This window comes from Chlamydotis macqueenii, chromosome 2, assembly GCF_036417535.1.
Source record: "Chlamydotis macqueenii isolate bChlMac1 chromosome 2, bChlMac1.mat, whole genome shotgun sequence".
Classification (NCBI taxonomy): Eukaryota; Metazoa; Chordata; class Aves; order Otidiformes; family Otididae; genus Chlamydotis; species Chlamydotis macqueenii.
Genome location: NC_141557.1, coordinates 124,633,400 through 124,648,486, shown reverse-complemented (window position 1 = coordinate 124,648,486; position 15,087 = coordinate 124,633,400). Strand labels below are relative to the sequence as shown.

The window sequence follows — 15,087 nt, the reverse complement described above, 5'->3', positions numbered from 1 at the left end:
AACACTCGAACCAGTTCTCCTTTGCAGTCCAGTTCTTAAAAAAATATGTCTCCAGCAGCCTGAGCAGATTTGTTGTTGTTTTGTTGTTTCCCTTGGCAGGGATGCACCCCATGCACACAGAAAAGGCTGCGTTAGTATGCAAACCATTCCTGTACTTTGACACAGACACTTTCTTCTCAAAAGCAACAAAAAAAAAAGTCACTTGTACTCCTTGATAACCCCATTAACATTTCTGTGACCATCAGGAGGTCCAGCAAAAAATGGTCGGTGGCCAAAAAAAAAAAAAAGGCTTCTCAGAGATGGACAAAAAGGGTGGTCCGGATGTGAATCAAGTGCAGAATAGTATCTGATCTTAGCATCTTACTCACGTAAGCTTTTATTCATTTAGACACACTTTAAAACTCCGTAAGAATCTTTGCAATAATTAACATGTAAAAACTCTGTGTCAAATCAAGGAAAAACCTTCGTATTTTCATGTAATACATTGCTTGGACATTAGATGGCAATCCCCCCACTTCATTTTTCATATCAGGGGCCCATATCCTTTCCAAAAATCAAATGTCACCTTCTTTTCAACACATGAGCAGTCTGTTTCGCTTGCAGGAAGCAAGGCTGTTCATAAAGCACAGTCAGAGCGCGGAGGCTCCCCCATTACAATGGCTTTCATTCCATTGCGACAGTTCTCTAGTTTTTCTTCTTTGATTAGGAAATGCAGAAGAGCAATATCATTATGGAGGAACACCTGTAATAGGGGTAAGATTCACTTATTTGTCACTTGGACGTCCTACACCATGACTTGGATGCTTCATGTGCCAAAAACCTAGAGGCAGAAATAGGCAGTTATCAGGATTTCCCTCTCATTTTGACAGAAAAGAGAGTTAGTGTGGCATTTAACAATGTAATTTTTAGTCTTGCCAATTAAAAAGGGCCCTCCCAAGGGATATCATTAGTCTGTGTATATCTTTGCTGGGAATTACAAAACTGAATTAAAAAAAAAAAAAAAAAAATTGCTATTTGGTACCAGTATGTGAAATACACACAACGGGAAGCACCTACCAACTTCTACAGTGGGAATTCTATAGGTAAAAGAAAAAATAAATAACAGCTCAAACAAGTTCAACAGACTACATAACACATCTGATCAAGTTAATGTACCTTGGCGTTCAGCCTTTCACTTTTTGTCATGGTCTATGCGTGATGTTTTAGAACAAGGCAGGAATAACACACCTCGTCAACCGTTCAGTGTTGTACATGGCGGGGGGGAAATCCTTCCTGACTTTCATTAACTCTGTACGATATTATCTAAGTGGCAGTACAAGACATCCTGGTATCTATTCATTTCAACAGTACATGCCTGTGATCCATTCACACAGAATTAACTTCCTACGCCTTCATTTCTCATCTACTTTCATCATTCATAAAGTGTTCTTTTCAGGCCAAGTTTACCCCTTTTCATTCGTCCCCATCAGGACTGAGTTTTGGCCTTGTGCTACTTGTCCATTTGAGTTCTTGTGCAAATTCGCAGTGGATGTGAGAGCGAGGTTCGCAGCTCTCCGGCATTCCAAAAGCACAGATAACATTAGTCCTAAGATGGGGGTCCACCCACAGCTGGCTACTCAAACAGCTCATTTTTCATGTACTCCACTGAAAATCTAACCTTTTATCCTCACTCTCGAGATGGTTGTGTATGTGTGTGTCAAGGTGACAACACTGTGGAAACAGAAGTTCTCAAATGGTACATTATCTCCAATATCAAAAGGTCACAAAAGGGTACAAATCGGTAGCTCTCCAGAAGAGACACTGGTTTTTATGAAAAGTGGGTCAGTTTTAGTTTCACGTAGGTTGTTTGACACAGTGGTTTCTGGCATCACAAGCTCTGGTCTACAGGATACCACAGAGCCTTTGTATCCCTTGCTGTCACTACAGCATTGTGTTTTTCTACCCATTAACCAAGGATAAATGACCTAGATATTGTGCCTATTAAAGCCTCATTTTTCTTTTGCCCTTTTGTTCTTTAGTGTACCACATTATCACATGCTGAACACATTTGAAAGTATTCTCAGTCTCACACGCCCCTTTGAAGGAGTAAAGTAGGGTTTTTAGTGCGCATTTCTGTAGAGTTACTTAGAGTGGAAAATATGAAGGTAATTCAAGGTTTCTCTTCCTGCCTATTCCCTTGAAGACAATCAGTTCAGCATTTACAGCCACTAATCTATAAAGAATATAGCAGAAAAATGCTTTAAAAAAGCCACAATGCAAATACAGAAAGCGAACACCAGTTGTGATGTCCCTAAACACTACATTCTATAGTTACATTTCTGCATATCATGGGTCACTTTTATTAAAAGCATCATTACTACAGTTGGCAGCAATTTACATCTTATCTTACATGATAGCAGTTTCCAAAGAAAAAAAAAATAAAAAGACATCACAACAAAGAAAAACAATACATTTACAAAGTCATGTCTGTAAACTTCAAGGCTAGTTTAGAGTTGAGGTAATGCTGTTTAGCTTTGTGGCTAAAGTAACAAAGTCCTTTAATTTAAAAAAGGTACCTGATTTTTTTCTTTTTGTTTATACCAGTGCATTACAAGATCACGAGACGATTAAACTGTAGCTTTATCCTGTAAGAACCTTCTCCACGGGTTAATTTCCAAAAGGTACTCTTCACATTCAACAGCTGCCTTATTATTGCTGCGTCTCAAGACAGAGACATTCACACTATCATGAAGATTGTCAGAGAGAGAGTGTGTGTGTGTGGGTGTGTGCACGCATGCGAGCGGGTGAACTCCCATACAGTCAAAATGAAGCGCGAGTACGATATGTATGGTAAATTTCATCTTGACCTTCACAGCAAAAAAAAAAATAAAAATAAAAAATTAAATATATAACTTCATCCTTCCTTTAAGCAGCACTTCCTTCTATTAGTGCCACTTGATTACAAATTGCTGCTTAATTCATAATACCAATGGTACCAAAAGAAAAAAAAAGCAGAGCATTATGTCAATTTCCTTAAAAAGACATGATCACCTCTCAAATTTCATCTCTCCTAGGGATAATAAATAATGCACTGCACAATACTTAATGACCAAGATACCTTTTGACACATCTGTATAACATGACTTGAACTTTTTTTTTTTTTGCTACACTATGTTACAGAACAGCTTATAAAAACTAAGTATGGACATTAACTGTGAGTGTAAACAGTAGGACTACCACTTGTCAAAAGTTTAAAACACTTTAACTGTAACTGGTACTGGTTATTCATCATTTTCATTGTTTTCTATTTCTTCCCCCCCATCAAGTGAGTCTAATTCTTCACCCTGTGCTATTTCATCTTCTAAAACGGAGGAATCTGCAGTTTTATCAAGGCTCTCCTCTGCATCACTGCCCTCAAGATTTTCTTCATCTTTAAAGGCAGTTCCTTCAGTTTTGTCAGTAGCCTTCTCTTCATTGGAGCCCACTGTGTTCTGAAGTCCTGCTAGTGCTGGGAAACCGGGCAGAGTCAATCCTCCCAGTCCTGGAGGTAGAAACATAGATGGATAGAAGAGGCCAGGAGCCATGGTAGACAGCAGGAAAGGATTGAAGGCCAGAGGGTTTGTGGGCAATCCAGTGTTGGTGGTGGTGGTAGTGGTGGCAGTGGCGGAAGTCGCCGCAGTAGCAGCACTGACAGATCCATTCGCAGAGTCAGTAGCAGAAACAGTGTCTGTGCTTTTCTCAGAGTCTTTGTTCTCCTCTTCATTCTCATTTTTCTTCTCTTCAGCTTTTGAAGCGCCATCCTCAGTCTCTCCTTGACCGGAAGCAGTAGTGGCATTTCCAGTAGTAGCCGTTATCGGGTTATTCAACAATCCGCTTAGTCCAAACATATTGGGCAACCCCGCCATCCCTGGCAACATCAGAGGCAACATGGCAGCCGGATTTTTAGCATCCCCCCCAGCAGCAGCAGCTGTTGCTAGCCCTGGTGGAAAGCCCATGAGGCCTGCGAGCTGGAGAGACTGCAGGTTCTGTAGGTTCTGGAGGCTTGTGAGGTCCATTCCAGCAAACAGACTGTTCATTAGTAGTGGGTTGATTCCCGAAGTTGATGCTACAGCAGCAGCTGCTGCAGCTGCTTTGGCAATTTCACTTTTTGGCCTTCTTCCTCTTCTGCTTGCTCCTTCCTCCCTCACAACAGGTCCAGTGAGAAGACGATCAAACATGGACTCTGGAACAAAACCCTAAAAAGGGGATGCAAAAAAACCACGCTTTACTCTTATTTAGCTTTTATAGCTTTCAGCAGTTAACTGATGACGATGGAAGAAACAGAAGGGATTTCAGTATATTCCAAAAGTGGTTTGGTTCTCAACCCTGGCAAATCATGACTAGCTAGCTACTAAAGTGAATGGCAGTAGAACATGTAAGAAAAACTGAAGAAAGCCAAATCACAGATTTTTTACATTTAAACACACCAGTAAAACAACACATGCTGAAACTCTGTAGCTTCATTAAAAATTCACCCTGATATATGGCATTTATAAGTTTATGCCTTTGTACTTCATACTGAACTTCAGTGTAGTAATATTTTAATAAAATGAGTATTCATAGAATTGTACCCTTTATTTTCAAACAACTGCTGTAAAATAAAAGGCAGAAAACCTAATCCTTTGGCGCTGCCCGTTACCAAGATGAGGAATTCTATGTCTGTTATGAACACGACAAATATTTTCTTAGTAGTTTCTAATGTATGAATACCTATTAAGGATTGTTGTTTATAAGGAAAAAAAGAATGCAAAACAAATGCTGAAGGCTGCCTTACTGTAGCTGATGTTTCAAGCGTATTTCAGTCTCATTCCGCAGCAGCCTCCTGTTGCTGTCCCCCCCGAGCTGGGTAACTCCCACTCAAGACACTACAATTTCCTCAGCTCAAAACCAGCTATGAGATAAAGGCTTAATAATCCATTTACACAGCCTTCAACTTTTTCGTGCTACTATCTACAGTGAAGCATGGAATGAGAGTTTCACTTACAGACTGTTTAACAATGTCAGTCCAATCTGGAGCAACAGCAAATTCAGGATTTTCTTCCAGCCATCTTGGCAAGTCCTTCATTGGAGGGGCCATAGCTCCACCCATCTGATGCAAAAGACAAGGTTAACACTTTTAAAAAAACCAAACAAACTAAAACCAAACAACTATTTATATGGACATTTTCTATCTGTGCACTTTCATCGCTGAAAGATGGCAGTGAAGGCTTTCAGTTCAGACTGTGGAAAACTATATGGAAACCAGCTAATGATACTAGAATTGAGAAGATCGTGTTTTTAAAAAATATAGTAAAATGCTGCAGCTCAGGCAGGGCTGATAGTGAAATTAGTATCTAAAACAAAGAAAAAATATACTATATACTTTCAAAAATTACAAGTTATTTACTCAAGTGATTAATATGAACTTATCAGAAGAGCAAAGAAGGAATTAAAGGAACTGGATGGTACATTCCAGAAAGAGTAACTGTTGGTGCCAAATTACTAAACTTTTTAAAAAGAAAGCTTGGAGTAGAAAAACTGTTTTCCACACTCAAAGCCATTATTAAAGACCTACTGAACCAACTTCATTTTTACCTTCTTTCCATTTCGCTTATTTACAACAGGTACCCTTTCTTCTCCTGTCAAGGTGTTTATATCCAGTTTATTAGGGTTTCGACATCTGTGTCGTTTTTGTTTCGGCTTCTGAAATGGGGAAAACAGCACATCTGCACTCTTCTGGAAAGAGAAATGTATTGCTTTTTAGTTTTTTATTTTCTTGACAACAATCACCTATCATGGAACTCCTCCTCACAAAAAGTTTAGGAAGGGGCCAATTATTCTACCCTCAGATTATCTCAGAAAAATCTTTTTTCTTATCAGATGAAGAAATTCTGCAGAACTTGACAACAACACTGTTTTAACACATTGGTATATACAAATATTAAGAAAGGAAAAGCAACCCATACACCCTGGTGCTTAGATACTATAGTAAGGTGTGGCTAAAGAGAAATCCTCTACTGAAAACCAACAGTTACAAAATCCAATTATTATGCCCAATGCAGGAAATTCATTTTGACATCTCTAAAACTAACTTCTGTATTAATATAATGCAATGTTTTTACAATCACATACTTACTGGTACATAACTTGGCATATCTACAGTGTAAGTAGGATGCAATTTAAGCCATTCAACTAAATCCTTGTTTTTAGGAGCATCCTCTCCCACCAGCCTGGTCCCATCTTCTAAATTGATTACAGGGATGCGAGTGTCTGGGTCCAGTTGACCAGGAGATGGAATGTTCCTTGCTGGTAGGGCTTCCATATCTTCTTCAAAAGCTTTGGTCACTTCTGCATCCTCCTGAAAACGTGAACATCTGTATTAATTCTCACTTAAAGCAAACAGTTACCTGGGAGAAATAAGTTCAAAGACTGAAGCTAAATCCTTAAGAGGATTTTGCATATGCAAGAATTAATGAGGCTTAAATAGTAAAACTATATAAAGTACATTATATTATGAAATTTTGTAAATGTATGTTCTTATAAATATATTACACTTTGTAAAAACAAAACAAAACAAAACTAAATTGTCTTTTTGAAAATACAAGCTACTTAAAACAGCCACAATTTTCTAGAGTTAAAACTTGATATGAACAACGTGAACACCATTTTGTTTGGTTCAAAAATAAATAACAACTCTAAAGACAAAGCCAGTTGGGTAAAAACTGTACATTACTACTACGGAGAATATAACAACATTTTAAACTCACATTCAGAAAACACTAGACACAGAAGAAGAAATATGAGACAAAAAGGTTGCTGTCTTACTACAGTCAATGATGTCCGTTTGTTGCTCATAAATAAGAGATCAAGCCCTTCTACATTTTTCCTCCTTCCTCTCCTCCTCTTCATGGGTGGTTCTCCATCTATTAAAGAGCCATTTAGTAGATGCCTTGTGGGTGTGCGTGAAAGACCTGCTTGCAGCAGCTCCATTTGAGTTTTAAAGGCATCAGACACGGGTGTGGAGACATTAGGCAAGATAAACTTTGAAGTAACAGATGAAAAATTTGAGGTAGAACTTGTTGCCTCTCGTGAGGCCTTTGATAAATCTACAACCTTTTCTTGTCCATTTTCTGAGACCACCTGAGACTCACGTAACTGGGCAACCATTTCCATAAGATTTCTCCTCTTGGCAGCTCTCTCAGCCTCTATTTCAATCTTTCTTCGTCTCCTCCTCCTCTGACGTGGAACAGATAAATTGAGTGCATCTTCCTAATGAAAAAATGAACATTTCCAAACATTAGCAAAGCTGTTTGCTATCCTGAATTTAAAATAAAAGTCCAAACATATATCTCTGAAAACAAAAGCCTTTGTTTTATTCAAAGAAATACTTTTTATTATTTTTCCTGTTTTATTTTTAAAAATGCTTTTTTTTTTGTTGTGTTTTTTTTTTTCTATTATTCAAAAGAAGTGCATGAAAGATAAAATGCTTTATGTATGAAAGAGAAAGATGCAGCCTTGCCTTTGATAACTGAGGAGAAGCAGTGATATCTTCACTACCACTGACACTGGCTTGACCAACCATGGAGAGCTCTGCAAAGGTCCTTTTTTGTAGAGGGCTGTCCACAGCTGTTGGAGTATACCCAGGTATGAGCCCCTGGAAATCAAACATCTGGCGCCTATTTACTGGCCATTTCCCTTTCAGCACTGCTTCACAGATGTTGTCTAATCGGTTGATCATTACTCGGTCCTGCATAAAGGAAAAGTACGTCATGAACCTTCAGTGCAAAAGTCGCCTTTTAAACTCAAATGAGTGTAACAACACAGTCGAGCTTCCAAAGCTTAAGAAATACATTCAAAACCAACTCTTCTTGCAGGTCAGGATAAACTAATCGCCTTACAAGAAGCTAACACGCAGACAATTTTGTAGAATAAAACATCACTGGAATTTAAAAGCTGCATTTATATCGGAGAGAAGAAAGAAGACAGACCACGTTTTCTGCACAACAATGTACTAATTGACAAACTGAACAGAAACTCACTATTGTTTTACACTGCAAAACTTCAGTGGTTAGCAAAATCAACAGTTAGGAAGGGAAAATCAAAACATCTGCAGTCAGTATCTTAAAGCTGCAGTTTTTGAGATCCAAGAGGCTGGATCTGCAATTCTGTCCTAGGAAGTGGATCCTCATTAGCGTCACTATTAATAAAGTTCAACATTATGAAACGGGCACCAACCTAGGGACATCTAATGAATGTCAATTTTCATTCCACGCCCATTATCACTTCAAATTTCACTGAAGCGTGTACACTAAAAATCTCTAATTATGTTTATTAGTCTAATATGCTGAACCTATACAGATGAAGGATTTTTTGTTTTACTTTTACACTACGAGTGGAATAAGATTTCAGTCCACGTTTCCAAAATACACGCTGAAAACAAAGAAGATTGAGTATGATTTGATTTTTTTCCATTTCAATATTCAAGCGCACTCCATGCTAGCTTGTCTTAAGGAGTAGAAACTTCAGAACTATGAGAAATACTGCTGCTTAGGGAATATGAGCATCAGTTAGCTTCCTGAACTGCAAAACAGTGCAAAAGCCACTAGCAAATCTCAGCAGCTGCAACAGACTGCTTGCTTTCCCCAGGAATAAGCCTATTAAGAGCAAGGTCCCCTGCCCTGCCCCCTCATCCCAAACCAGATGGCCCTGTTATGGTGATTAGTAAGCTTAAGACTATTACTACTTTATTTCTCTCTACCCTTACTGCAAAGGAGAGCACTAAATTATGTATGGATTTATTACGAGGTTACAGTTTCATATTTTTTAAAACATTTTATATTAGATAATTTTCTGCACTGTTACCAAAATAAGATATAGCTTTATCCTATCTAAAACGGCTGCTTATGTTTGCAGGACACCTTAATACAATTACATCTGTCAACATTACATAATGGCTTAGATCATGTAGGTCACCAATACTCTTCTCTACAATCTCCTCACCCCAAAATGAAAAGGTGATCTTACAAAATTTCTACTTGAAACACTGCAGATTGCTCTGCAGACAAAATCCGCAATTCAGAATCTTAAGTTTGCTTCCATCAATAGAGGTGTGAGGGGCGTGATTCTGCTGGCATCCAGCTACGGAGCACGTACGAACTCACGCCTGTCAGTATTTTGTTGTTTTACTACATGAAACTATTTACAGTAAAGCCATTCTTTTCATTTCCTCTGCTAATCTGTATGAAATTGAAGACTAAAATGCTATCCCGCAAATCGTTCATAGAAGGAAGTCCCTTGCCCATTAGAAGCGTAGAATTGTACAAAGCTCGCTGTTATTTCACAAAAACATTTCCCATATTTTATCTGTGTTGAAAAAGACACATGCTGCTCCACCCCTAACCAACCTTAGGCCAGAAAGAGAAGGCAAATGTTCTCTCATGAAGCAGCTGAACCACAGAGGGATCCCCATCTTCTATGTAGAATCCATCGCGTGTTTCATCCCTTGCTGTACTCATAGAGGCATTGCTTTCTTCATCAAAATTCTTACCCTGAGAAACTGCTCCTGCTGAATAACAATCATGACCAGGCATTAACTACAAAAGTTCCCAACCACCCAATGTCAACCCAACTAGACACGTTAAGACAATCAGGCTTGACACAACATTTCTAACTCAGGCTTTTGTTCAATAATTACTACAGCAGAGCCTTAGCCTTCTGCATTTGGCACAGAGATCGTGCTTATTGGCTCAGTAAGCTCTCTTGGAAATCATCCCTTGTGGGGGAATACCCTGCTGATGCTGGATGGTTTTTATGAAAGCTTATCTAGTCACCTGATAAGCAGAAGGGCAGAGGAACTGCTACATGTAGCCTATCCCGAGCTCCATAATGGCTCTGTGAGTACCACTTACCAGCTGGCACAAGTTACAACAGCTGTGGGGCTCAAGCTAAGCACACAGAATTGATCTGATCAACGCGTTACCTTCAGGTTGAGAGGATTCTTCTGATTTATCATCATCATCCAGTTTCTCCTCTTCGTCTTCTTCTGAACCTTTCTCAGAAATAGATTTTGGTTCTACATCTGTACTCATTTCTATATCTTTCAATTCACATTTAACAGAGCCAGGCTCAGCCTCAGCATTACAGTCTGGTTTAGTGTCCTTATCTGCAGTATCTGTCTCCTCTTTGATATCAGACTTTTCCTTAGCGGCTGGATTTTCAGACCCTTCAACTTTAGATTCCGTTTGTTCTGTAGTCTTTTCTTCTTGTACTGGTGTCGACGGGACAACAGGTGGTGTTTGATTGCAGCCAGTAGCCAGAGGGTTTACAGAAGAGACAGCAGTTACATTACCCGTCCCTCTGTTTTGAGCAAAGTTTTTGTGAGCCTCAAGAAAAGAGAGTTCAGGATCATTCAGAATGTGGTAATCTGTCCTACTGACTCCATGTTTAGCAGCACCAATCAGTAAGTCTTTGTCATGTTTACCACACTCCCACCACTCTGGCAGGTCCAAGCTTGGCTGGCAAAGTTTTAGCCTCTCCCCTAACTGTGGGTGATGGAGAACCTGTTCACGGATTTTCCGCAACAGTTCTATACGATATAAAGTTCTAGAAGCACGCTCTTCTGTGATTGGCTCAATCATAGTGGAAAGATCAGGCGGTTCTGCAATGACAACAATTTGTATTGTTTAACATTGATTAAGTGTACGCCCATGTTTCACAAAGTTCCAACATTTCCACTGTCTCAGTCATGTTAATTCCTATAGTCGGTTAAAACTTACCATCATCCGGTTTGACTGGCATTCGGCACACTCGTCTACACATATTCACAAAGCCATTAAAATACTTTTCCAAGCTTTCGTCGGACTTTTTATCAAGCCTGGCAAATGCTCTGAATTGATTCCAATCAAATTGATGTTTTACAGGATCGAAAATAACTCCAAAAGTAGACACCACACGATAAAAATCAGCTTCTTCTCTTCTTGTCCATCTAGCCAAGGAAGAAGCAAGAGAAGTGAGGCCACTGATTACAGGAGAGCCCAAATATAGTTTGGATGCCCCAAAAGCCCCGTAGTCTATTATTTCAAAACAGAAGGGCAGTATTGGTAACACAGAAGCTCAAAGGAGATTTAAAGAAAGATATCACTGAGAAACTCACTTTTGTCGTTTTTCAGTTATTATAGCTTCCCTTTCTGCTTCTAGTGCCCTCACTTCTTCCCGAGGCCGACGTCTCCTGCGGTCAGTCTTCATTAGTGCCTCTTGCCTCATTTGTTGCCTTTTATAGCTGCGCTGATAGGCAGTAATGAGGCGACGCAGACGGGTAGTCAGGGTTGAAGTGTTGGGCCAGTAGAGTTGGCCTAACTCAGCATTGCTTTCACTGTGCTTGTCTAGAGAATGGAGAAGTATTTGTGCACTGCAAAACCACCACTAAACATTTCAAAGTTTCTATGGCTAGAACTGGATTCCTGTTTTATCTGATAAGAACATATGCCTCCTTAATATTGGCACATAACAAATTAGAAACAGGATAACTACACTGGTAGGAAACAAAAAAATAGAATAAAACCATCCAACTCTAAGAACTCAGAAATGCTTGTGAAGCATTTAGAGATAACTATCAAGCATTATTATTCAATGTTATGAATGCAAACATACTATGAATACTGCAAGTATTTAAATTAATGCAATGCATCTTTAAATATATTACTAAGAAGATCATTCTGCCTCTCAGGAAACACCTATGCTGATGATTTCCCACTTTATTATTCTCACTTAAACTTGGCAATTTTCCTCCACACTGAGGAAACAACATATCTATAACTTCCAAGATTATCTCAAGAAAAACATCAACGGCTGCGTTATGAAACATCCGGTCTTTATCATCACAATTTCTACTGTGTAATTAGAAACCCAGAAAGCCATAATGTGGGTTATTCAAAGACAGTAAATAATTGTTTTGGAAGATGTGAAGGATGAAGAGAACTGGCAGTAAAAAGTTCACTATGCTGTTTTCCCAAAACACAACCTATCCCTCATGTAGGAATATAAACAGTCCACCTTTCACTAAATAGCCCATTTTTGCCTTTTAAATTTCTTTGCTATAGTCTTACTTGGATGTATTTCTATGGACTCCTCTTTGTCTTCTGGAGGTGAGTTTGCGAATTCCTTAGGGAGAAGACAGAAGTTATTTTAGTTTTCAGTTTTGACCATATGTTATCATTTCAGGAGAAAAACATGTCATCTCTCAAACACAGCAGCAAACAGTCTTTGTAAGGTGTGTTTATCTGGTAGCTCTCAAACTTACAAACTGCGCATTAAGATAAACAGGGAGAATCAGTTATAATTATGTATATGTGTGTGTGTGTGTGTGTTATTACAGAAAGTTGAAGTTCTTACATCAATTTCATCCTTGAAAGGAGTTCTGGTTGGCTTATATTCTGGATCTTCATCCTCTCTGTCAAATTCGCCACTATAAAATATTTAAAAGAAATATTTTAAAGAAATATATTGGCCTTGAGAGGGGGCTGATTTTCTGGAGAAAAGCAAAAAAGCCATCAGTACAGTGTACCAAGTTACACATTTGTACTTCACACTCAACTGTGTAAACAGTTCTATGTACTTTTTACATCATATGATCACTTCAGCTCCTCAGGCGAGACGTAAGCAAAACACGACATATGAACCCATGCCAATATATACAATGCTGATAAAGTTTATTAATTTGTTCATGTCCTCCTTACCCATCACCGCCATCTGCTAACATGTCTGTCCCTCTCTGTTCAGCAGCTATGGCCTTCGCATCCGGCATGCCAACCCGTTCCAGAAAGCACAGTGCTGGATCAGCTCTCATAGAATTGTACTTCTCATAACCTGCATGCAGAGCAGGAGACAATTTTTTTTTTTTTTTTTTTTAAAAGCTACGACCAGCTGTGAATAGACCAGATCTAGGCAGTAGAAGTACAATTTTCTGGATTCATCTATTTATTTTTAAATAAAACAAACAAGCTGTTACTGTGCTGAAAACAATAATTTGCATAAGAAATTTTTTTATATTGGTAAATCTTGTTAGCATAGAAACATTTTCACATCAATAACATTAACAAATAGTAGACATTAAAGAAGTAAAAATCTTTCGCAAGTCAAATACTACTTAAAGTTTCCCATATGACTTTCACAGTGGTTCTCCACATTCAACACTCCCTACTGGAAACACGCAGACGCCAAATGGAAACACACACACACACACGTGCATTTTCTACAGCTCCAGCCCTGCTGGAACCCCCGATGTAGGCTGCAAAAATGCTGTATACATGGGTTATACGTAAGGCCAACGAACCTGTCTTATTAGGTTTAGGATGAAGCATGTCAGTAAGATGACACTGTTCCCTCTATGCTTTTCAAACTGCTGTTTGCTTTTTTAACTGCCCAAGTTGACTAGATGGAAAATGGCAGATCCCAACAGTGCACTGCAGGAAAATGATTTTTAGACTAGACTTGCCTCAGCTGAGCCCACAAAACAGAGCTGCTGTACATAGGCAGAACAGCACAATTCAATTAGGATTTGTACTACAACACACTGCTCCTAACTGCTGTAGAGCCTCAAGCCAAACTGTAATCATGAAAGGTTTTATAAGCCATCATTCTCCCCTTTAGTCAGGCTGGGCTGCTGAGAATACCTCTGCGACCTCCAGAGAATTGGGATTATAATCAGGAATCGCTCACTGTATATATCATGCCAGCTCTGCATCCCCAGCCTTTCAAAGTTAACAAGGCTGCATCCCACTCAAGGGAGCCGGGAGTTCTCAACACTGACATTTGTGAAATATTGCTTGGAACAAAGCCCAGGAGGCACTTGTACAGATTAATAGCAGAGGTTAAGCCCACCGTCCACTTTGACACTGGTTGGCAGAGTTAGCAAGTGAAGCAGTGCTGGAAGCAAAGTTTATGGAGATCTATCTTACTATTTGGCTATTATTTAAACAAATATGGTTTTGTTTTATTTACAGCCAAGAAAGTAATGTTTTCTTCTCAAATGTTCTGCAAACATTTAAAAACAGCATCTGATATTTACAGCTCATATTAGGTTTTTAATGCAGGCAAGAAAAAAGGCAGATAACAAGCCAACAGTTCTTTGGAACAATACTTGTTAATATTATGACTGAACAGTCCTACACACAGAAAGCTTTACAACTGAGTTTTGTTCAGAGTGAGACATCACTTACCATGTTTGAATACTCCAATTAAAAGGGATTTATCTGCCTCCTTATCCCACCAGTCTGCAGGAACTTCGGCATGGAATGGCTCAGGTATCCATATATCTACTTCACTGTAAAGACAGCATTATTTACATTCTCAAAGGTATTACTGGATATAGATGGTTTAAAAAAAAAAAAAAAAAAAAAGTAGTTCACACTGTTTTGTAAATATGACTTTTGAGGACAAAAAAAAAAAAAAAAACAACAAACCCTCAAAACCCAACACAGAAATTGAAATACCTGGAAAATAATTAGAATGGTTAAAAAACCAAAAACAAACAATAAAAAACACACCACAAAACAAAAAATAACCCAGCACCCCACACCAAAAAACCCCAACATTAGGCTATTTTGGGACTGGAATGCCAACGGTGATCCAAATGTGATTCATTTAAGGTCTCAGTATATATTTTTTTACATTTTTAAATTGAGATAGACTAGTCCTTCAATATTAGCAGAACTGAAAATCTGCTTCTGTCATTTCCCACATCATTTCCTCCCCAAAGAAAATTACCCACTGCATTTGATAAAATAATAAGGCTGCTTGAGAACAGACATTTAAGAGATAAAGTATGACAACCTTTAAACGCCACATTATTATAGTGTGTACACTTCAGAAAAGCTAGCGTCATAAAGCAAAAAATAAACCTGCACTTGCACTAACCTTGAGTCAGCACCCTCTAAGATCTTGTCTGCTTGGTCCCCTATAACTTCTTGTCGTAGATAGTAGAGCATGCGGACACGCAGCAGGACCCTGGAGAGGAAGGCAGAGGGGGGAAAAAGTTCTTAACTTCAGGACTGTTTGCCAACAGTGGCTTTTGGCAGCTGCTGCTGTTCATCC

General features: G+C 38.8%; 1 protein-coding gene across 2 annotated transcripts in view; it reads right to left on the bottom strand.

Annotated features, from left to right (window-relative positions):
• Positions 1 to 360: 360 nt before the first annotated feature.
• The window catches only part of CHD7 (chromodomain helicase DNA binding protein 7), a 133,482-nt gene continuing 118,755 nt past the window's right edge, over positions 361 to 15,087 (bottom strand). Inside the window, exons 24-38 of one of the 2 annotated variants that reach the window (XM_086740854.1) lie at positions 14,911 to 15,000; positions 14,214 to 14,317; positions 12,732 to 12,861; positions 12,388 to 12,460; positions 12,102 to 12,156; positions 11,150 to 11,378; positions 10,773 to 10,981; positions 9,977 to 10,654; positions 9,402 to 9,562; positions 7,517 to 7,744; positions 6,823 to 7,266; positions 6,134 to 6,355; positions 5,593 to 5,733; positions 5,003 to 5,107; positions 361 to 4,214 (exon numbers count right to left, since the gene is read on the bottom strand). In XM_086740854.1, the coding sequence (XP_086596980.1) occupies positions 3,261 to 4,214; positions 5,003 to 5,107; positions 5,593 to 5,733; positions 6,134 to 6,355; positions 6,823 to 7,266; positions 7,517 to 7,744; positions 9,402 to 9,562; positions 9,977 to 10,654; positions 10,773 to 10,981; positions 11,150 to 11,378; positions 12,102 to 12,156; positions 12,388 to 12,460; positions 12,732 to 12,861; positions 14,214 to 14,317; positions 14,911 to 15,000 (3,823 nt within the window). In that variant the 3' untranslated portion in view covers positions 361 to 3,260. The remainder of the gene's footprint in view (positions 4,215 to 5,002; positions 5,108 to 5,592; positions 5,734 to 6,133; positions 6,356 to 6,822; positions 7,267 to 7,516; positions 7,745 to 9,401; positions 9,563 to 9,976; positions 10,655 to 10,772; positions 10,982 to 11,149; positions 11,379 to 12,101; positions 12,157 to 12,387; positions 12,461 to 12,731; positions 12,862 to 14,213; positions 14,318 to 14,910; positions 15,001 to 15,087) is intronic. The other variant, XM_086740855.1, reaches the window with a different exon arrangement.